Source organism: Epinephelus moara, chromosome 22 (assembly GCF_006386435.1).
Source record: "Epinephelus moara isolate mb chromosome 22, YSFRI_EMoa_1.0, whole genome shotgun sequence".
In the NCBI taxonomy this organism is placed as follows: domain Eukaryota; kingdom Metazoa; phylum Chordata; class Actinopteri; order Perciformes; family Serranidae; genus Epinephelus; species Epinephelus moara.
The window spans coordinates 30516098-30540808 of NC_065527.1; the positions used below are offsets into that span (position 1 = coordinate 30516098).

Here is a 24711-nt window from a genome sequence, read left to right on the forward strand (position 1 = left end):
CATAATTATAAGGCTACGAAAACCAAACGAATTTTATTTTATAGCGATTATACACTTGTATAAACATATTAATGGGTAGAATATTCAGATTCAGATTGACAATAAACCTTGCCAAATATTACACACTGGCCCTTTAAGTACAAATTTGAGGTACTTGTACTTTTGCAACCCATTCAACAGAATAAGTGTTGGCAATGCAACGTCTCGATGAAAAAACAAACAGCAGCTTTTTGTGGCACTGACCCAGCAGGAAACACAGCGAAATCTCGAAGAAAACAACTGCTTTTCTTGGTACTATTCTGGGATTAAACGCAGCAATGATAAAAATGAACCGCTTTTGTTGGTCTCTAACAGTGGTCTACAGCTTGGCAGGAAATGGAGTGATGTCACATTTGAATAACTGCAACATTATAACACTCTCCTGGCAGGAAACACAGCAGTGTCACAGTAAAAACAACCACTTTTTGTGGCACTGACTTGGCAGGAAATGCAGCAGTGACAAAAAAATAAATAAATAAAATACTTTTCAAGGCGCTATCCTGGTAGGAAACGTAGCAATGTCACAATATGAACAACCACTTTTTGTGGCACTGACCTGGCAGGAGACACAGCGATGTTTCAATAAAAAAACAAACAGCCGCTTTTCCTGGCAATATCCCAGCAAGAAACACAGCGATGTCTCGGGGGGGGAAAAAAAAACTGCTTTTCATGGTACTATTCCAGCATGAAAGGCAGAGATGACTCACTAAAAATCAACCACTTTTGTTGTTGATTTGTTTTTTTGTTGTTAATGTTATTGTAGCTATTATCATTACTGTCTGCCCTGCATCTCTCTCTGGCTCAACAACTACTATTGATGGCACTGATCCAGCAGAAAATACAGCAATGTCTTGATAAAGACCAACCGCGTTGCTTTTCTGTAAGGAAACACAGAAATGCCTCAATGGAAAAACAAATGCTTTTCTTGGCACTTCCAGCATGAAACACAGCGATGACTCACTAAAAATCAACTGCTTTAGTTGTTTGTCACTCTTTAACAGTGGTTTGTAGCTTGGCATTTAGGTGTCACACCGTTCACCACCCCTCAACCTCCTTTTGACACAGTCGACTCATACATTACGTCACTTTACAAAATTTGATGTGATGCATATAAAATGTGCAAATGTGACATCTGTGGTTTAGAGAAACTTTAGTGGACCATGAGGAGTGTGTTGGATTAGAATTGCAGACAGCATATTAATGCATGAGAAATAATTATCTAGATATAATAGTATAACAGTCAAAAGCCCTTTTTAGATAGGAATTGTGCAAATTTGCAGGAAAGCCCAATCAGTCTTTTTTCAGCATTGGCAGTATAAAAGCAAAATCGGGGAGGGCGGAAAACTGCCGCCTACCTACTTTTGTTAATACAGAATGTGCCTTTTTCGGCGCAATGGGGGGCGTGAGCAAGTAAAAAAAAACTTGTAGCTCAGCGTGTGACGTAAACAGTGACATGGGAGGGAAGCCGTGGCTAGTCAGGCGGCAGTAGTCAGGCGGCAATTCTCTTGTAAATCTGCCCGTTCTTCACCGTCCCCGTCATCTGACGGTTAATGGCCTCTTCGTTTGCGAGGGCAAGAAGGGTGCGCTATTCCTTGTCTCCCCAGTTGCTCATCTTTACAGTGTCTGTCAGGTTTGCATTTCCCTCTTGCCACTAGTACTAGCTGCTCATTCCTGCTATCGGCTGTTTATCTACCGCCAGTGGCTCGCAGGTGCGGCATCATCAACAGCGCCTCCCACAAGTATTCAACAGCCCCTCCCGTTGCGGAAGGCCGCCTCGGTCTGTTTAAACTTAAAGGGTTCCGCCAATATGACTACCCTCCGAGGCCCAAAATTGAGCGCCTCTGATCAACTCGCCTTTCCGCCTCTGTGTGCATAAACACTCGCAGCTGGCCGGCAAATCGGCCCAACATTCGCAGAAAATCTGGCAGTGTAAAAGGGGCTAAAGGGTACATTTTCCTGATTATACTTACAGTATTCAGTGCGTAATTTCCTTAATGCGCTGCACTGAAGTTGCACTTTTATTTTTAAGTCTCATGTCTCCACTTAATGACGTTCAATTCATTCATATGGACGTGGATTAAAAAGGTCCACTGCTGGATGACCAGTTCAGTGGCGGGAAGTGGTGACTTTATGTGAGCAGGAAATGATGACTCAGCCCTCAGTGTTGCCCAGCAGTGGTCATGTGATTGGTTATCTGAAATAAAGTGCAGTTATTTTGGAGTCCATGAATCATCTTTACAGAATAAATCACTTTAGTTCAAGGAGGTCATTCATTCAGGCTTTATTTAACTTTTCATGAATCTCACACAGATGCATTCAGGAACTGAAAACTGAAGGAGGCACGTCTTTATTCTTAAAAAGATACTGAACCCACAATATTACGTGTGGTGTTGGTCTTTCACTGTGGTGCGCACTGAAATATCTCATACGTTACTGGATGGATTGACAGGAATTTTTGCGCAGATATTCATGTTCCCAATGGCAGCGTAGTGACATTAGCATTTATCTCAAAGAACAGCCTTCAAGAGTCTAATCGTATACTCTGAATGATTTCAATGACATCATTATTTTTGCTCTTTGAACAGTAATGCATGAGTAATCCAATAACAACAGATCAAATAAGCACTCCTATTTTAAACTATTTTGATGCTCTCCTTCCGTACTTTTACTTAAGTATAACTAGAAACACTGGACTTTTACAGTAGTATAGCAGTAAGATATTTTTACTTTTATGTAAGGCAAATTATCTGAATTCTTCTTCCACCATCCATCCACTGATTTAAGATGAGATGAGGTGAGATGAGATGAGATGAGATGAGATGAGATGAGATGAGATGAGACGAGACGAGACGAGACGAGACGAGATAAATCGGTACAGGGAAAATTTAAATTCACAGGGCAAAACTGAACACCCAGCTCTTGAGAGGGTCTTTTAGTCCAACCAAACGCTGAACAAGACTTTTTTTAGGCAACCAAAGTAATCAAAAAAACTTTCCTCAAATAGCAACATACCTATACCTATACCTATATACCTATACTATACTGAAGACATGTATAGCCTCAGCCACATTTCTTCGGCTTCTAAATCCACAGTAATTGCAACCGGTCAAAATAACCGACGGCCTGCCGATTTTCTGGTCATTGTTGTAAAAAAACCGGTCAATGACGGAGAATATCCGGTTAACACGACCCCTGGACCAGGCCCACCACCAGTACAAAACAAACCCACCAACGCTATAGATACTTAAACCCTGAAACAATGCAATGGTTTAGTGGATAAATATGAGGATGAACATAGAAATAATCCACTTCATCGTTCATCATACCCAAAGAAATGATTCACCTTATAAGTAACAAGATGTAACCCTTACCCTACTCCTAACCCCAACCTCCTCTCTTTTATTATACTATTTTAATTTAATGATCTCTATGTATACTGTATTTATTCATATTTATTATTATCTTTTAATATATTTTTACCCTTTTCTTGTAAAAAGATATACTTTCTTAGTTATATATTTTTAAAATCCTTTTAATGCTGCCCGATTTTAATCAAAGTACTGAGAGTTTGTTAACCATGTGGTAATATAACCGATCCTTCCTCTGCCCCTACTGAGCAAGTGGACCAAAATCACTTTAATGGATTTTATAACCTGCATGGAACATTTATTCACCTGGTCCTCGTGTGCCTGTACACCTTGCAGCATTCATTACAGTGCTGCGTTTTAAACCAAACCTGGCCCTACGGAGCCAAAGGGGCTGATCCTGTACTGATGTGTAGATATTGTGGGCAAGTTATGCAGCTGCTCGAGTCATAGCTTTACCAAGGCTATTCAAGAGAAGGCTGAGACACGGGGTCAAACATGGGGGGATTGCACATGCGCAGTAAAATCTGGTCTGTACTTCCTCAAAGGCTCAGTAGATGGCGTGAGACCGCGAAATAAGGGGGATGTTTGTTTCATGGTCAATTTGTATTTTTGGTTACATTTGGGAATTTATGAATGATTTGAAAATGTTTGTTTTTGCAATAGAATTTAACTATTATGGCAAAACTGATAATCTGTGCTCTGGCTTAACAGCAAAATATATTGTGATAATATCTAGTGTTACACTGAAGGATGATTCTCAGAATCACACACAAACAGTCACCACACAAATAACAAATGAACTAAAAGTCTGAGGAAGAGCTTTGTGCTGGAAACATCACACAGCAAAACAAGAGGTATTTGATCTGGCTCCATTTTGTTGGTTCTGGGATATGTGCATGCATGTCATTTTCACAGCTTATTATTGGACTGTCACTGGTGGCCTGCGTTGTGGGTGAGAATGACAGAGATGCAATTCCGACAACTTCAGGCAGCCGCCGTCCAAAAGTCCAAGCAGACCGCACCAAGCGCACTCCTTGATCGCCTGAGTGGATCCTGCACTTTTTATCTAGCGCCCCTGCTGTCACCCTCCAGCATCGCAGCTCAAGTTACATTGCACATGTGCAATCCCCCCATGTTTGACCCCATGTCTCAGCCTTCTCTTGAATAGCCTTGAGCTTTACCTACTCATGTGAATCTGGGGTCACGCCATGGTAACGTTACCTAACCAACTTTGTCGCTTTGTCAACTTATCAAAGGACAGCACCCATCTGTCACTCAAAGAGGCCACACCCCTAATTTATGTTGTTTATTTCTGCTGTTAAGTTTAGCATTTTAACATGGAGGTCTGTGGGGATTGACTAAAGGGCCGTCCACACCAAGAACTATAACTATAAATATAACTATAAATATACAGTTTTAAAAATCGTTCTGAACTCAGGTGGAAGGCAGCATCCACACTACAACTATAACAACAACGATAGCGGTGGACGATATCGTTCGGATCACTTTCAGAGCAATTTGATGAACGATAGAAACACTGACAACCAATCAAAATCCATCCGAAATGACAGGTCAAGACGTTCATCGCGTCACTATGTCACTCAGACTCATTCACCATGGCGGACGACGTAGGAGAGTGGCTAATCACCAAGGTACAAAAAAATCCACCCCTCTATGATAAGAGTGATCGACTTTATAAAGATGCGATCAAGAAGAGGGACATCTGGGACGCAATCGGGCGCACCCTTGGCATAAGTGGTGAGTGTTTTTGTTCACGGAGATAAGACATTTATGAATAGCCAACGCTAGCTGTTATGCTAACTAGCATTACCTCACGTAGCTAAACATGAATGACAGCAACTGTCTCGCCTCCTTATGATTATTATCGCCACCGTTCACGGACCAAAATTAGCACCATTTAACGTTACTAGCTGAATGCTGGTGAAGTATGCAAGTGGCTGGTAGATTTGCTGCACTCATCCCTCCCCTGCCGACCGCACCGAGCAGTGTGTGTTTGGCGTAACCTAGCAACACAACGATATCGTTCATTGGTGTGGATGCTGCCATTGTTATCGTTATAGTTAACGTTACAGTTATCTTTCTTGGTGTGGACGGCCCTTAACTCTTGGAGCCAGCCTCAAGTGGCCATTAGAGGAACTGCAGTTTTTGGCACTTCCACATTAGCTTCATTTTTCAGCCACTGTTGTTGCCACTTGAATACAAATGAAGTACCAAAAAATAGTATAGTATGGGCATAATATGGTATGCCTAATACAGTTTAGTATAGTTTAATATAAATAAAGTATAATATTTAACAGAATATGTTAATAAATTGACATGTTTATACAGCCTATATTTATTTTAACACTGTGGTTGGTTTTATATCTGCTTTCACACATGATCAAAATGTTCAAAGAAATGGAACCAAACAGAGAAAAACCTTTAGAGATTTATTTTGCAGCAGGAGAACAATCATAAACATGCAGAGTGAAAGTCACGCAGTGGCCCAGTTAGACCTTCTCGTGTCCAGACAGAATCACAATCCCTGAACGTCCCGCGGAGACGCCACAGAGCCTCGACTTGTTTTAAAGTGTATCATGAATTTATTGGAGCCTCAGTTTTAATGATGTCACCCTCATTCATATGGAAATGGATGAAAGCGTTTTTTTGACACAAGGACGCTGATCCAGGACGACCTCCATCACCAGGCAGCCAACAAAGCAATCAGCATGGCAACCAGCTGTGGTCCATTTACTTTACAACACGGTATCCATTCATTAGAAACGCCAGCCCAGTGCTCCCAGTTGAGTAACTGGTGAGTAAGCCTTTTAATTCATGGGAAGTTTCAGGCTTTCCAACAGATAAATTGAATAATAAGAGCTTTGTGCAGCGTGAAATGATGCTGACTGAAATTATGGGATTGAGAAAACCTAAGAACACACAGTCACGACAGAGTCTGTAATGACATGGCCATAATCAGAGATACAAGAACTATTTTGTTTCCCAATCAGATAATAGAAAAAACATGGTTTTAATAGCATTTTTGTTTATTGTGATGTTATTTATTGGAGTATTTTCAAATGTTTCATATCCCTTAAAAGGATACTTCACCGATTTTCACCCAGCTTTGTATCAAAACAATGTGGGCAGTATGGATGAAATGTGTTAAACTTTCCTCCATCTAACCAGTGTCTAGATATCCCTCCTCCCCCCACAGTGAAACTGGATGACATATTTTACATCATTTGGCGGAGCTTCACTGGCCCTCGGGGCTGTTGCTCAAACTACAGGCTGTTCTGGCGCATTTTCGCATTACCCGCCATCTATGCCGCCAGCGCTGTGGATATAAAGAGTATAGAAGCAGATTATCTCAAACTCTGAATAAAATTCGATCAAACGTGCTGTGTTTAGCTATTATAGTGAGAGTTTGTAAACAGGAGGTGAGCGCCATACTCTTTCCTGCAGACAAGTGAAGACTAAGACCAAAAACACAGAGGCAGCCACCCACATTTTCAGAGAGTGAATCCTTTTTCATTGTACAGTAGCACCCAGGTCATTTACTCAGCCCTTTCTTGCCTCGCTCTCTCTCTCTCTGTGTTTATCAAACCACAAATGAGACAAGAATTAGCTGCTAGCCACCCTGCGATCTCTCCACCTCTACTACTACTTCAACTACTACTTCAACGGGTGCAGGGTGGAACTAATGCTTGAAACTGACCAGTGCAAACTCCCCAGTGCTTGGTGTCACAGTGGGCTGGTGGCTAGTGGCAGGGTCGGGTCTAACCTTTGCAACAGCAACAACAGAAAGTTTGCTCTGGTGGGGAGGTGGGGCTGTCTGGCCACATGAAGCTGGGCTTTGCGTTGGCTGGATTCAGGTTGCTGCGGCCACTGACTGGGGATTCATCTTCAGAGCTGCTGCCCGCCCGTAGCGGTGGGGAGTGAGGCGCAGGACTCACAATAATTCATTTAGCTAGATAAATGTGAACTTAAAACTGCAGCTGTTTGCCCTTAGCTCCAGTTAGCAGAAGGCTATACTATTAATGTTTTCTCTCCATCTATGAAACTCTTCACCGATATTGTTACATGTTTTGTTTCATTAATTGTCAGACTCTCCTTTAGACTCTCTTTTTGATAAATAGACAAAGTAGGCAGTTGCCAATGCTGGAATAACATCTTTCTCTGCAGAATTCTCTGCCTTTGAATCAGACTTTCACCATCTGAAGGGTCATGCACACATATCTGCATTTGAAGAACAGCCAATAGGAACGCCCTCTCTGAAATTACCTGTGATTGGTCAAAGTCTCCTGTCAAAGATTTTCTAAAGCCTGAAAGCAGCCAAGAGGAGGTGCAGAAGTCTCATTTCAGTCCACTTGAATGACAATATGCCCAACGTTTATAACGGGATATTTGCCATAACAAAACTGCCTACCTCAGCTTTAACGTGGCTAATAGTGTTCATTGTCAATGTACTTTGCATGCTCCTTTGTATTGTTTCCTCACATTGTACTGCTGTCTGAGGAGCCCCTTTACTGTTAACCACAGCACAGTGCATCATCTTGTAGATTTCCGAACTTTTATTTTTAGAAAATGGGATTTTAAATTCCCCTTCTGGGTGCAGCAATCACTGAATTTATAATGTCAACATTCAATCACATAAAAACAAACAAATAAAAAAAAACATTGATTGCAGTACAAGAAACAAAAGGAGGAGTTTAAGGACTTTCCCTCAGGATTGTTTCTGTTCTGCTTCGGTACACTCGGATTTTGGAAACTCAAGAATGTCAAAACACATCAGTGCGAGTGTCTCTGCCACACACACACACACACACACACACACACACACACACAGGTGCCCTGCAGACAGCACAGTGTTTCCACTCACTCTCTCTTCATGAACCTTAATGATGATGATAACATTGTGATTTTTGTCGTTATTACTATGAATGGAATTAATTATCAGTGAGGGAGGAAACAAGAGAAGACACAGCCTCTGCTGGTCCTCCGCTGTGCAGCACTTCAATAACAGTTTCACTGTTCAAACTGGGTCATTGTCATGTGCTGATGGATCAGATGTGACGCTGTGTTCAACTCAGAAAGACTCAGGAAATCCTGAGAGGTGTATAAATTAAAGGTTACAAGGAAGACATGTCAGATTATATCAGCTGCAGTCCAAATCATAAATAAAATAGTTTGTAAACAATTTATAATTTTACTGTTTGGCTATTTAATATCTTCTCTGTAACTTCTTATTATAGGTGAAACCTGCTAAAACTAATAACAAAAAGATTAATTTATAGTTTAATCCATATATTTGGTTTAATCCGTAAGATTTAACTCAATTTAATAAACTTGTCTGCTCAGAGAGAAATTATTTCAACTACTTTATATATAATCAATTCACAAATATAATTTATGTAAATAACTATTGTTTATTTTTGGACTAATTGTGTCATATTTTTAAAGACTTGCAGTATCAACAAATTATATAGGTTTGCAGATACTGTTTGGGGGAAAAAAACTACCCAGTACTGTAGTCACTGCAGTATTTTCTTAATTTATTTTTTATATAAAGATATAGACTATACACTGTGCATGGCTTATGTCTTTATCTAAAATATAAATAAATAAATTAGGTATTAAACAAATGCAGTTGACAGCTTAAACGCATTAGAAGAGAAACAGAAATTATTCTTTAAAATGTATTTAATATTTATTTAACTAAGTAACTTTACTGCATTCTTCACATTTCTGGGTTTTGTGTTTATTTATTTTATGCTGTTTTGGAAATCTTTAATTTTTAAAAAAATTTATTTTAATTCATTCATTCATTCATTCATTTTTCTTATTCTTTATTCTCATTCTTTTTCCTTTATTGGACAGGACAAGTTCAGGCTAATTTTCATCTGCAGTACCTGGCAGGTTGATGGTATATTTGTAGGCCTATATAAGAAAAAGACATCAAAATAACATACGAAAGCACAGAAACACGAACACAGATAAAAGCAGATTGATGGCATGTCCATAGAGGTGCACATGAGCAAAGAACAAGCATATAACTATAGACAAAAGCACATAGCAAGGCACACAGGCAAAAACAACAAGACATAAGCACTATCAATGATACAATGAAATAACCATGTAACCAAAGACATTAAGAACGTACTATACAAAAGTACAACATAGATCAAACAAACACACAGAGGCACAAAGCAAAGCACATAACCAAGCATACAGCACACAAGCACAATTAGCAAGACAGTGACATTACCATAAAACCAAAGCACATTAAGGAAAACGTATTATACAAAAGCACATAAGCCCCAACATGCAGTAAGAAAATTAGGTAATAACCACTAATTCAGATCATGACAACATGTTTGATTGTCCAGTAACCACTGTTTTATTGATTTGAAGAATGAATTGTGATGATTCTATGGGTACTTGTCTTTGTTTCCTTTGCTACTAATGTTTATTGCTAAATATGTGTAGTCATTATTGTTAGGGTGTACTGAATATTCAGCAATATACAGTACAGTATGCAGTTCTGCTATCTACAACCTCAAATTTACTTAATATTTCAGTCTGTTTGAGCCATTAAAGGATTAATTCCAGATACTTTTAAGACTTAAGGCTTACTGTTGGCCCAATTATGCCACTGCTTGAAGGCTGAGATGAGGTTGATGCCAGGCTCAGGAACCACATGGTCAGTAATTGTGGTGTTGCCTCTGGTCATTGCGGTCTTGGTGCCCTAGCTGAAGTCATCAGCGGACGTAATGTCTGATGTTTGTATTTGGCTTGTTCTGCCTTTCTTTGTTTTACTGATAATGTGTGATCTGAAATTGTTTTTTTATGTTGTGAAGAGAAAGATAAGTGATCACTTTGTGGAAGCTAATGAGGATCCAAATAAGGAATATTCCATCCCTGATGTTTTTGCAGTGGTGGTCTCATTAAGCTGCTGTGCACTATTACATCTCAGTCAATGTTTTGCAAAGTCTGCATGTATGGAAATATGAAGGAAACTTGCCAGAGTGGCCAAGAGGTTGGACAGATCCATCAGTATATCAGTGTTTTGCTGGTGGACTTTAAAAAGTGATTCATGCTGATTTTTTATTAACTTTCACTGTCATCATTCTGCCCAAACAGAAGGAGAGTGACCAGCAGATCAATGTGCAGGTGGAGGGCAGCCTGACCACCTTCACCCAGACGGGCCTAGCAGCTGGTCAGGATTACACCGCCAGCATCACCGGAGAGATCGACGGCAGGAGAGGAGCCGAGAGCTCCACTGAATTCATGACCCGTGAGCTCCTTATTTTTATTTATACTTACTTACTTAAATTAAACAATTAGTTTCAGGGTCAACAATGTGTACTAGCAGCCTAGTCACCAGAGGAAAATGTTGGCATTGTACGTTTCTGCAAACCACAAATACAATATATTTGTACATATATATATTATCATATAATATAATATATGAATAGACTTTGTCATCTGGAGCCGTAGGGGATCACACCTAGGCAAGACACCTGCCAAGGTGCAGACCATCTTCAAGACCAACAAAAAACAAAACGGGTTGTTCTTTAGCGAGTCATTGCTGTGTTTCCAGTGTTTTTAACCGACCCATGGCTTTTTTGTTACATAAAGCGGTTGTTTTTTACTAAGACACCACCGCATTTCCTGCTATGATGATGCTGCAAAAAGTGGTTATTTTTTACTGAGACATCGCTGCCTTCCCTACCAGGATAGTGCCACCAAAAGTGATCATTTTTTAACAAGACTTCCCTGCATTTCTGGCCAAGATAGTGACACAAACATGGTTGTTATTTACCGAGACATTGCTGCTTTTCCTACCAGGATAGTGCAATGAAAAGCAGTAATCAACCAAGATATTGCTGTGTTTCCAGCCAGTGACTCAAAAGCGATTGGTTTTACAGTGACATCACTGCTTTTCCTGCTGAGATAGTGGCACAAAAGGCAGGTATTTTAAGCCAAAAGATGATCTTTTCCCTAACCATAACCAAGTGTTTTTGTCCGTAAGCCTAACCACACATTAACCACTGGGTTGTTGAAGTTTCAATGTATCTGCAGTAACGTAAATGTAACGTATCCGTGGTTGGCAGAAACATACCATAGCACTGTTTCTGTCAAATGGGCTGGTATTAGACGAGAGAACAGACACACATGGTTCTGTGTCTCTCTTCTTGGGCAAAAAAGTAAAAAGCAGAAAATATTTTTTTAACACCTGGTTGTTTATTTCCTTATTAAATATAATTTGTTATCTTGTGGTCAGTCAGTGTCATAATATCTTGAACATTTCCTAAAATGTTTCTTTATTGTCTGGTGTACAGTAATGACGTATCTCGGTGTCACACTGCTACAGTAGTGAAGTAGTGTTTCATGTCTTGTAATGATCTAAAAAGCTGTTTCAGCGATTTTTCTACATTTCTGGGGGAATCTGAAATCAACATTTTAAAAGAAGGATATTGATAAGCAGTACAAAATATATGCTACAGCTTCATTACAAGAATATTGGTATCCATATCTGCATTATGAAAAGCCCCATTCATCAAATATGGCAAATGCTGAAACCATGAATATATTACAGTTGACAGTAATGCTTACAAATGTAAAATGTCCCAACATAAGTGCAGTTTACTGGTTAGAAAACGGAGCTTCTGACCAACGTATTGGCAGATGTGAGCAGCTTAAATCGCTCAACTGGCAAAGAGAATTTAAACATTTCCCTCTCACTGCCCTTCCTGTGAACGATGTAATCTGTGGCAGCTGCTGCAGGAAGGCTGTGAACAGGAAGGCTGAGGTTTGCAGAAGTCTAACTGTGACTTCAGAAAATGAAAGACAAGGGAAATGTGCTGAGCCAAGTCTGCAGGGTAAATTAAATGTGGATGCTTGTGTACCTGCTCACACAGCTACATGTTACCTGGCAGAATAGAGGTTGTAAAACTCGAAATTTTGTATTTTCCCTTCTTCTTTCTCAGTCATCTCCGGTCCCACTAACCTCCGAGCCGTCAAGACGACCTCCACATCTGCAGTGGTCCAGTGGGAGCAGTCACAGGGTGAGATTCACAAGTACCGTTTGACCGTAACGCCCAATGACAGAGCAGGAAAGAGTCAAGAAATGATCATCCCAGCTGGCCAAGACTCCGCCCACATCCAGCAGCTGGAAGCGGGGCGTTTGTATGACATCATACTGGTAGCGGAGAAGGGCACGAGTCAGAGTAAACCAGCAACCACCCAGGTTACTCCAGGTGAGTAGGAACAAAGTTTATCTGAACTGTTGACGTCAATGACATCTTATTTTATCTCATCACATGTCACAGTGGTGTTCAAGATGACAAACAGTGATGGCCCCGATTAAAGACAATTCTGATTATAAGTTGAACTCCTCTTTTCAGACAGCTGTTTTTAAAGTTTCCCTTATTACTCCAAAGATATGACAGTCCTGATCCCTGAAACCTTTTACTAAATAAAGAACCAAATATGGATTAATGTGCCACTGAAAATAGTCCCCAACAAATGCACTATTCCCTCCTGTTTTAGGAAATTGCTTTTATTACTTTTTTAAAAATTAATTTGTAAAATTGTGAGATAGTTTTAATAGGCTGTGATTTCAGCTCATATGAGTTTGGAGCTAAGAGCCACAAGCAGAAAGTCCAAAAGTGTTGAGAGATGAATTAATGAGTTTTGTGTCTTTTTAATGTGATTTGAGTAAGGAAAAATATGGAATAAAACCCGACTTACTCTTTATTAAGTTTTAAGTTTGGTCCCTCTCCAGACACATTTTAAAGTAATACTAATGTTTAACATGGTTTTCACACATAATAGTTAAAAAAAAAACACTTAAAGGGGCTGGAAGCAGATCTGATCTTTCTTCCTCATTGAGAAATTCATTAGCTGTAAGTTTTTCATTTCACTTTCTCCAGTGCTGTTAGTGTAAAAGAGCAGTGCGCATCAAGATAACTAGCATTAAAGGAAACATAAGAGAGATTCAGTCATACATGTTTGAGCTTCAGTCAGACCCATACTCAGATGTCCAAAATCAACAACTAGCAGACGTAAAAGAACTGTAGGTGTAGTTAGCATCTTTTATGTTGCTGGCAGAGGCTGATGCCACATTAGTGGTTGTGAAACATGATATCTGGTACAATGGGGTATTTTGTAGATAGTGGAAGGAAGCTCCAGGATCATCCAAAAATGGCACTCTCTGCTATGTTTGCTGTCATTATGCTAAAGCTAACTCTGCTCTGTGTACTTACAAGTCCCCTCAGCACTGGAGGGTTCAGGTTTCTTTGTTAGTGTTATGTTAAAGTCTGTTCCCCTGTCAATAAGTTTCCCATACTGGACAGTGATTCGCTTGTGTATTAGTGATATACCTAATCTAGCTCACCCAGCATACATTTGAATCTCAGATTTTTAGGGATATCACATCCCCCCCCTAGAGGAATGTAAACGCCTCTCTAATGGCAAACTTTGCAGAAATACAAGTCAGTATTGTCAAGGTCAGACATAAACAGAAGTTTAAATAAAACCTTTTTGAGTGGAGGGGGACTTTAAGATCTAAAGAAAATTCTCCAAAACAAGCTATGTTCATTGATACTTTGACCTTGCACGTGCTCATCTTGAGCAAGTCAAATACTCAGGTGAAAACACACTTGCGTCAGCTAAGTGAAACTTTATATGTCCTCATTATTAGATAGAACATAAAATTTAAAACAGATTACACTGTGGAGAAATGTCACAGTAAAAGTTAATGAAGCAAGGTGAACCCTAACCCTCAAGGAGCAAAAATAATTAGTTTCAGAAGAAAATATTCCGTAAATTGCTCCCTTTTCCTGAACTCAGTCATGCTATTTTCCTCTCAGTGGTGTAACAGACACCATGTTGAATTCCTCTGTCAAAGCTTAACATTAATTATATTTTAATTTTCTCCTTGCAGGTTCTACATGGAGATCACTGTAAAAAGTTGTTTTTTTGTTGCTCATGCATATTAACTGACAAACTACTGTTAATCAGGTTTCCTTAAAAGTATCAAAATTATTATTAAAACTGATTTTCTTCCTTTATTAGACATGATCTCTTCTGGATTATTAACAGCAGCAGCATATGATGACCTTAACAATGAATCCAAATGCTCACTCCCTTCACATCTTTAGGGAAGATATTACCAGGGGTTACCACAGCAGCTTTGACCATGCAGATCACATTAGCACCTGGACAAGATGTTGAAGACAGAGACCAAGAGGTTAACCCATCGCCTGAGGTGCAAGTCTTTGACCAACAGGGGAGGAGGGAGGATGGGAGCGAGGCTGACTCTATAAATAAAGTCGGAAGTATCGATGGACCAAACAGAGACTCCTCAACCTCTGTGACTGCAAAAACTAAACCTCTGGTCAGCAGAATGGTGGCAGTAAATCGCACCAGGCCCAGAGTCCCTGGAAGGCCCACATTGTACAAGAAGCCAAATGTCTCAGGCCCTTTCCGTTTCAACACAACCAGAGTTGTGCCTGGACGGAAAAAGGTTGGCCCAGGCCCTTTGAAAAAGCCCCCAGTGGGGCAGAAGAAGAAGGCACCAATATTACCCAAAAAACTAAAACCAGGTGTCCACACTATTGGAGACAGGACAATAGCTTTGACTGTGAGAGACCCAAGTGTAGATGCATCACCCAATGAGAGGAGGGATGACAAGAATCCAGCTAAAATGTCTGGGACTGATTCAGATACAAACAGACAAAGTAGCTCAGAGGAACCAACTGTCGGTTCCAAAGAGCAACCAGATGTTGGCATGGCAGGCCAAGGAAATGACACTGCTCCAGTGTCTTCAGAGCCAACTAGGACTGTTCAAAGCCAAGAAAAGAAATGTATGAACAAAGTTAAAGTGACACACATCAGATTACCCCATCGGGGCAGAGGCAGCGGGTGTAGAGGGGATGGAACAGTGCTAGTTGGACAGACACCAGGTTCAGATCAAGGTTCTTCTGGAGCAGATGATTTGAAACCCTTGTCTGCAGAGACAGACCTCGACTATACACCAGACCCTTTACATAAACTCCTAACTGACACTTTTGACAGTTTGAATATCACAACATTTTCTGTTCACCTATCTAACCCATCGAACCTCTCTGTTAATGCAGAAACAGTGAGAAGGCAGATTTTCAGGGGACTGAAGCCATTGGCACCATCCTTGTCCGAGTCTTCACGTTTATCATCATCGCATTCATCAACCTTACAATCATCGTCATCACATTCATCATCACCCCTTTCCAGCTCTGATGAATCAGGTTCAGTTGGCAGCAATGAACTAGATGCTGAAAACAGCAGAAATAAACCTGAAATTACATCACCTGAAGACCAAAAACTACCACCCACAGGAAAAGGTGGCGCACCTCTTTTCCACCCAACACCTGCAAAACATTCATATATTACATCAGCTAGAGACAGAAAACCACCACCATCATCATCATTGGCATCAGCTCCATCCTCATCTTCTTCAGCACCACCTTTATCATCATCAACAACAGCACCATCATCATTACTACAGTCCTCAGCTGCACCATTGTCATCATTGCCATCATCTTCATCCTCACCCTCTTTAGCACCACCTTTATCATCATCAACAGAAGGACCATTTTTGCTAACAAATTTTATTTCACCATCTCTGTCATCATCACCTTCATCTCCATCATCGTCCCTTTCCAGCTCAGATAAATCAGGTTTAGTTGGAAGCAATGAACAAGATGCAGATAACAGCAGAATTACAACTGACGTTATATCACCTGAAGACAGAAAACTACCACCCTTAGGAAAAGGTGGCGCACCTCTTTTCCGCCGAACACCTGCAAAACATGGACACATACGTCGCCCACGCCCAAATTTTGGATCATTTCAGAACAAAACCCGTCTAAATTTAAGAGATCCTCACCTTTCAACTCCTCATTTGAAACTCACCCTGAGAAAAGAGACAGAGACTAGACATGCATCCACAAGTGAATTATCGTCTCCACTATCATCATCTGCTTCAGAGGAATCTTCCTTAGTCGAAGCAATTGCAGCAGTGAGGGATACAAGTGCAGACAAAGATTGGGCAACTACAACCACATCCTCTGGAATTGAACAATTGCAGAAAAAGATGCCAACAGAAAGAGGACGAATCCCAATGCGGCATCTTCCTCCAAAAGGAGGATACGTGCGTCGGATAAACTTTGGACCATTTCAGAACCGAACTCGTCCAAATTTGAGGCTGCGGCCTCCCTCAGCTCGACCTTTAAATCCTGCATCAGAAACAAAGAGAGATCATATATCTTCCACTGAATTGCCAGCCACTTCTGTTTCCAAAGAACCATATCCAGCTAAAGGTGCAGGGCCAATAGTAGCAGAGAATGAAGACAGAGTTGGGACAAGAATATCCTCAACAAACATGTCCACTGAATTTAATCAGAACCTCAGAGGAAGTGGAGTGCCTTCCTCTCATCACCCAACCACCAAAATTGGTCATTTCCGTCACCCGCAACTGCATGGTGGACGTGTCCAAAACAAAACCCGTATAAACCTGAGACCACCCCAACATCCACAAAGAGGTCCCATGCAGAAGCCTCTTCCAACCAAAAACCTGAATGGAGGCAGCAGCATTCCTGTTGGAAGTCGGTTTAGCCAATTAAAAAAGGATACCACCCCTAAAATCCAAGAAAAACAATCAGGAAGCCAGGCTATACCCATGCCTACCCAAAGAGTCCAGTTAGAAAAGGATACTACTCCTGAAATCCAAGATAACCAATCAGGAGGCCAGGCTGCCCCCATGCCTACCCACAGAGTCCAATTAGAAAAGAATAGTACCCCTGAAAACCCAGATAATCAATCAGAAGAGCAGGCTGCCCCCATGCCTACCCAACGAGTCCAATTAGAAATGGAGAGTATTCCTGAAATCCAAGATAATCAACTGGGAGAGCAGGCTGCCCCCATGCCTACCCAAGGATTCCAAATTGAACAATCAGGGGAACAGCACACTGCAGAGGTAACTCCAAGAGCCCAGATAGATGGCCATGTCACCACCATCAGACCACAGATTAACAAATCAGAAGAGGGGAACAATGCTCCAGTCCAAACTACAAAATCTGGGGAAGAAGAAAATATCATACCAGATTCAAGCACTGACATCCATAAAGAAAGAGTAATTGCTGGCAAAAATATTGGCACTACAAGTCGAGGTAGACTGATGACCAGCCAAACTGCCTCTGATTCAAGATATGGAACCCCAAAACGAGTCACACTTCCAAAGAGACGACCACCGATGAAAGGACCACATCAGACTCAAATAAGACACTACAACAGTGGGAGCCAAAGAAGACAGGATACAAAAACACACAATACTACAAAACGGTTGTTTGGCAGGAGACCCGAACAAAGAAGAAGTGAGGATTCAAAACCTCAGGCTGGATTTGATGTTTCTTCTTCTGGAGTTACAAGGGAACCTCTTGACTATGTTGGAGTGACAAACCGGACCTCAGATGGATTTACACTCATATGGGACTCACCCAAAGAGAAGTACAAAAACTTTGTTGTGACAAGCCAAAATGTTGAGAAAGATGAAGGGCCAAAGCCGAAGGAAAGCAAGAACAATCTGGAAGAAGACCAAGGAGGTCCTAAGAAACAAGGTGGCAATAGAGAGGAGGAAGGAAAGCATCAACCAACCAAAGAAACAGAATCAGAAAATGGAGGCAGTGAAGGTGAAAACAGAGTACCTGAAAGTGTCTCTACACAAGTCCGGAAGATCCAAAGCAGCTCAAAAGCCAAACCTGTAACAGGAAGTGGTGAAATCTTCAAAAAAGTTGTTCCTGGTTCAGCTCGATCCTTCCAGTTTGAGAATCTGCCTCCTCAGACGGAGTACACCGTGACCTTGCTTGGAAAGGGTCCTGGCTTGCTGTCCAAACTGCACAAGCTTGTCATCAGTACAGGTACAAGCCATTGTGACAGTGTGTAGAACAACCTTAATCACTACTGCACAATGCTACATTACTGTCAATGTTGTGAAGTCCTCTACAGAAAATGTGCTCTTTTCACTTCGTTCCGTCTTAGAATAAAAAACTTCACGCACACATTCTTTATCTTTACTGCACCACATGTCTTGTGCTGATTTAAACAAAAATTCATTTGTTGACTAATTGTCACTTGTGTTAAGTGTGACTGAAAATGTTTGCTCACCCACTAAATGCTTCCTCCATGTTCATTTCAAGAGTCCAAGTGCTGTGGTGCTCTTGAAAACTGTAAGCTTGTGATTTACAGTTTCACCCATGTATTTGTTATTTAATCACTGATCTGGTAATGACGTAACCTGTTTTGTTTGTTTTCAGTGATGTTCAAAATGTCTATCAAGTGGTTGTTTTTTGTATTAATGCTGTGTTTGTGTACTCATATGTCAACTTTCATGAATATATGAAATATTCATGAATTAGTCATAATAATCGGCATTCTCAACCACACAGTTATTTGATGTCAAACCTCAGATGTGCATTGACAGTTTGTTAAACTGTTAGCTAGCTAGCTTGTTGTGGCTTGTAGTTTCAGGTTAACATTTGCATCAGTTGTCCTTAGCATGTTGGTTATGTTAGCTTGCAAAGTGTCCAGTTTAGCAAACCTGGAGATGATTTTTTGTTTGGTTCTCAGTTCGACACTTACTGGATCTTGAGTAATAAAGAAGTTGAGGTCACACCATGTTAAAGTTTTTGGACAGGGGCGCCATCTTGTGAGGGCCACACTGTGTTACCTGTGCCTGCTCAAAGTATCCTCATACAACAGTTCATTTATATGATATCTAAAGGATTAGCACCCCACAAGTTATGCACTTAGCATAAAGTTACATGCTTAATTTGAAGTTACTTAAATTAGGTTTTAGGAAAAGAAACATGGTGATGACGTACCTTAAAATAACTCCAAATTTACTTGCTTTTTATGGTTCCAAACACCAGTCTCCTTGGGGAAAGTCCTGGGGAAATGTCTTTTGTTTGTCATATAGAAATTGTGGTCCTTTATTTTTCGTTGGAAAATGTTCTAAAAGTGCATGAGAACAGCCAGGTCTGCTACTTGGTCAAGCAAAAATATTTGGACAAACATAAAAAACAACATAGATCTATAAGACTTGGCAGCATGGATGTATTTAAAAAACTGGACACAGCATTGGAGGAGGGGCCCTGTTCCTGTGAAAGTTTCTCAGTGGCGCAAGAAGCCAAAAAAGTTCCAACCTTCCAAGTGTAAAATTACTCGAATTGTTGGGCTCATAGAGCAAAGGCACTAGCCTATAGACTTTTGCCAGCCAAGCGAATTAATTTCCGGTTTAGCTCTCCACTAACTTAAATGGGGATAAAATAAATTAATCATATGGCTCTTCTAGACTTTTGAAATGTTGAACCAATGGATCAAATTTTGGCAATGAAACAAGACCTTTGCTGGGGGTTATGATACTCAAAAAATGTATCCACTGATTTACAGACCTCTCTTTCACAATGTCTGTGGAAAAAAAGTCTTTCTGGGCCTTATGCCATCACATGTTGGACCCATAAGTTGTAATTTCATTGTTTGGCCACTACGAAAATTGGCTTCGAAGCCCAGCGCTGGTCTTAAAGGCTTGCTTGGTAGCCCAGGCCTTGATTACGAACCCCGATGCACTACCTCCACTCACATACCCAGACAGCATAACTATATCATTTTGAAGCAAGTGTATACACTTTGGTAACAGAGTATGTAATTCACAAGATGGCACCACTGTCCCACACAGCATGATATATCTTTGCATTCTCTATATTTACTGCTTAAAGAGGCTTAAAGAAATAAATTCTCCATCCAAGTATTGAGCAGATTTTATGCAAATATGTAGGAGTTCACCAATTCTGTTTCACCAAACCTTAACTAAGTAATGGATTGTAACAAAGTACATTTACTTTAGTACTGTACTCTGGAGTACTTGTATTGTAGTATTTCCTCCGTTCCACTCTTTACCTTTACTCCACTACATTCCAGAGGGATATGTTGTTGTTTTTACTGAGATGTTTTGATGTAAATTAAACTTCTCAACAGTATATTTTAGTAAAGCTAAAACAATTAGTGGGTAGACAGAAATTTAATTGGCAACCATTTTGATATTTGTAAAAGTGATTTTCCATGTAAATGTGAAGATTTGCTGTTTCAATGCAGGACTTGTACTTGTAATAGAGTAATTTTACTATGTGGTATTAGTATTTAAGTGAAGTAAGAAATGATAATTAAAAAAACAATACACAAACAGCTACAAGCCACATTGATAAATGACTTCCAGGACTTCAGACTGGCAGCAGACTGAGAACTTTATCCAGTGTCACTTCATTGAGACAGTTTATTAACTGAGTTGACATCAAATGAGAGCTCAACAGTAACAACATAACAACACAATTCATTCACTGCTGCTCTGGTTTTCTCTCATTCAGGGTAAGCTAACAGCCAGCTTCACTGACACCTCTTCACCTCTCACCCAAACCAGGGTAAGACCACAGCTGGTCTCTGTACGTTTGGTCTGTCTTCACCTCTTACAAGAAAAATAAATTAAAGAACAAATCAAAGTTAAATGTGAATATTTTATAATTAACAAGTGGATCAGATTGACAGCATGGTCCCTATTTAAGGGGAAAATTCACCTCAAAATAAAAAAACAACATATTTTTCCTTTTACCTGTAGTGCTATTTATCAGTCTGGATTGTTTTGGTGTGAGTTGCAGAGAGTTGGAGATCGTAAGTGCTATATCGTAGGCAACTGGACTTGCTTGCGTTCCTTGAAGACGTTTCGCCTCTCATCCAAGAAGCTTCGTCAGTTCTAAATGACTGGTACGAAGTTGCAGGCTTTAAACCCTGTGTGGTGTTGTTCAACAAACACCACATCCCTGTGCACTTTAAACCCAGTAACACACTGAGACAGAAACTTGTCCACCCCAAGGACAAAACACCCAGACATAAGCAGAGTAATGCAGTGTATGCAGTTCAGTGCAGCCAGGAATGCACAGATTTATACATTGGGGAAACAAAACAACCACTCCACAAGTGCATGGCACAGCACAGGAGAGCCAGCTCCTCAGGTCAAGACTCAGCGGTCCACCTACATCTACAGGAGAAGGGACACTCCTTTGAGGACAGCAATGTGCACATCTTGGATAGGGAGGAAAGATGGTTTGAAAGAGGAGTAATAGAAGCCACCTACATCAAGCTGGAATGACCATCGTTAAATAGGGGGGGTGGCTTACGACACCACTTATCACCCACCTACAATGCAGTCTTGGGGTCCCTTCCCAGACGACTTCACACCCATTCAACCCTGGTCCCACCTGACCCTAACAGCTCACATGGTGGACAGGTGGGTCAACGACTCACATTGTGACCTTAACGACTCTGAAACTAAGAGCTCACATGTGACCCGTACGATTCTGTAAGGGTTCCCACCCACACAGGGTTTAAAGCCTGCAATTTCGTACCAGTCATTTAGAACTGAAGAAGCTTCTTGGATGAGAGTTAGAAACGCAAGCAAGACCAGTTGCCTACGATATAGCACTTACGATTACCATGACCTGGATGACTGAGAATCTTCACCGACCAGAGAGTTGGAGGTATCGGTTGTAGACATGTCTGCCTTCTCTCTAATATAATAGAATTAGATGGCACTCTGCTTGTGGTGCTCAAAGGGCCAAAAAATACATTTGAAAAACTCAACAGCAATGTCTCTTTCCAGAAATCATGACCTGGTCACTCAAGATAATCCACAGACCTTGTTGTGAGCAGTTTCATGTCAGAGCTATTTTCGTCCTACCAAACTACACCCAACAACCGCATCGCTGCATAGAAGGATGTGTGCATCTAATCATGGACATGAAACCATTGTTTGTGACAGCGCGAGATGTAGATATTAATGGCGTCCCCCACAGCTGCGCTGTAACATTAGCTTATTAGGTCAGTGGTGCTAGGTGTACGAGCAGTAGATGCACACTTCCTTCTGCATGGTGATATGGTTGGTGTAGTTGATGAAAAGAAACTAGATCCTACACAAAACTGCTCGCAACAAGGTCTGTGGATTATCTTGAGTAACAAGGTCATGATTTCTGGAAAGAGACATTGCTGTTGAGTTTTTTCAAATGTTTTTTTTTTTTTTTTTTTTTGGCCCTTTGAGCATCACAAGCGAAGTGCTAAGTATTTATTGCTGAAATGTAAACACCACTGCATTAGTAGCATTGATTCATCTGTCTGAATTTATTTGTTGTAAATTCACCTATTTGAAATCAAAATGTTAATTTCTTGATTTGCAGTTTCAAAGCTGAAATCCAATACTTTTTCAATGTTAACAAATCCAGCTCCAAAATTTTATTTTTTTTAAATTAGAAATATATATTTAGGTTCCTTAAATTTGATTGGTCAAATTCAGATCAAAAATTCAAACAGACAAAATTGAATTAATAAAAACAATTGCCTATTCTGTCCTGGCCTGGAAGATGCTATTTGAAAATTTTCAACTTGAATTTTTGTAATTCTGACGGATAGAAGTAACGTTTCGAGCGTCAGGCTCTTCATCAGACTGATAAAGAGCCTGACGCTTGAAACGTTACTTCTATTCGAATAAATTCGACTGAACATTGGAGCCCTGCAGTGTGCGAACTGTTTCTTTTGTCTTCTTTTGTATGCACTGTCTTCGGCTCAGCACCTGCCCGTTTTTGGTTTGGATGTGCGTGTGGACTTCTTTGTATGTGAACATTGAATAAACAATTCAAATTTACCTTTTGAAGTTGCCAATCAAGAAATTTCATATTTTAATTTCAAAGGCATGAATTCACAACAAATAGAATTAGATACATTTATTTCCAAAGTAAAATACTTAAATGCTTTGAATTCAGTGGTCTTTAAATTTTGATATTCAGTGGTTGTTAAAATACAATGACTTATGTCTCTTATATGCTTCCATTCTAAACAATCTAGACTGATAAATAGCACTATGGGTAAAAAGGAAAAATATGTGTTATTTTGGGGCTGAATTGTCCATTTCACTTAAGAGGTATTACAAAGACAGTCTAGCTATTTCATTGTAATACAAAAGTGCAAGTGTTGCACAATGTATTAAGCTATTGACAAGGAAATCGTCTCAGAAATGCATTTCAGGACACATGCAAAACTGTTGTTAATTAGTTCAGTGACTCTATTTTAATCTATTTTAAGAGTGTTATGAGTGTGGTTTTACCAGGAAAATCATTCACACCATAGTGAGGTTGAAAATGCGCAAAATAATTCTCCAACGCTTAAATCTTCTATGTTGAATTAATATCTGAATGTATTTGTTTTCATTCATCCTGTGAAACTTTATTCTTCCTTTGTTTTGACATCCTTCACTCCTGCCTCGCTTTTATTTTCAGGTTTGAGCGACCGGCTAACTATTGAATATCATCTTTCTTTCCTTTGCTGCTGTCCAGGATCCATCACCTGCATTTGATTGTTATAATTAATTACTGTTTGTCTGTATATGATTTGTATACTGTATATATGTTTGCACTGTACATATATACACACAAACTCACCGGAGCACTAATTGCAAATGTGTGGATGAATAAATAATAATGTACACACACTGTTTTCACTTTCTTAGTGGCCAATTTTGTCATCTTTTCATGAAACCTGCTACACTATCTGTCCAAAGTTACTAGTTTTATCTTCTTTACTTCATCTCTTACTGCTCTCTTTCCTTTTATTTCACCTGCTCTGTCTTCTTATTCCTGTTTCATCTGTTTTTCATCATGTTTCCTCTTTTCTTTTATTTCTTCCTCTTCTTTTCTTCCCTTCCTTTCTTTCCCTCACTTTCATCTACCTCTCTTATGGTATTCTTTGTACCATTCAGGCCCGGAGCCTCCGACAGACATTGTCTTCAGCGAAGTGACAGATAACTCTCTGACGGTGTCGTGGACCAAACCTAAGACTCCCATCAGTGGTTTCAAGGTCACCTACACCCACACAGAGGAGGGTGAGAGTTGACATCTATGTTTAATTAAAATGCACTTAATAATATCATATAACAAGTGTTTTGGTATGTTGTTTCCTCTGCCAAGACTTTCTATATCAGGAGTGTATCATAGCTTTTATGCCTTCTCCCAAATTAACTTTAATTCTATCAATAATTCAACCTTATAATAAGCTATAAAGGAATACTTCACCCACTAAATGACAGTTAATATAATTTAAATACTCACCGTGTGTGTCCTTGAATCTGTGAAGAAAACTTTGTATTTCTCGCATGCCTCCACGG

The 24711-nt window shown here is 40.1% G+C and overlaps 1 protein-coding gene across 1 annotated transcript in view; it reads left to right on the plus strand.

The window, feature by feature from the left end:
• Nucleotides 1-24711, plus strand: part of LOC126384265 (tenascin-like) — an 85519-nt gene that overhangs the window by 59712 nt on the left and 1096 nt on the right. The window contains exons 7-9 of the mRNA XM_050035225.1: nt 10551-10704; nt 12401-12670; nt 24307-24429. Coding sequence (XP_049891182.1) covers nt 10551-10704; nt 12401-12670; nt 24307-24429 — 547 coding nt within the window. The remainder of the gene's footprint in view (nt 1-10550; nt 10705-12400; nt 12671-24306; nt 24430-24711) is intronic.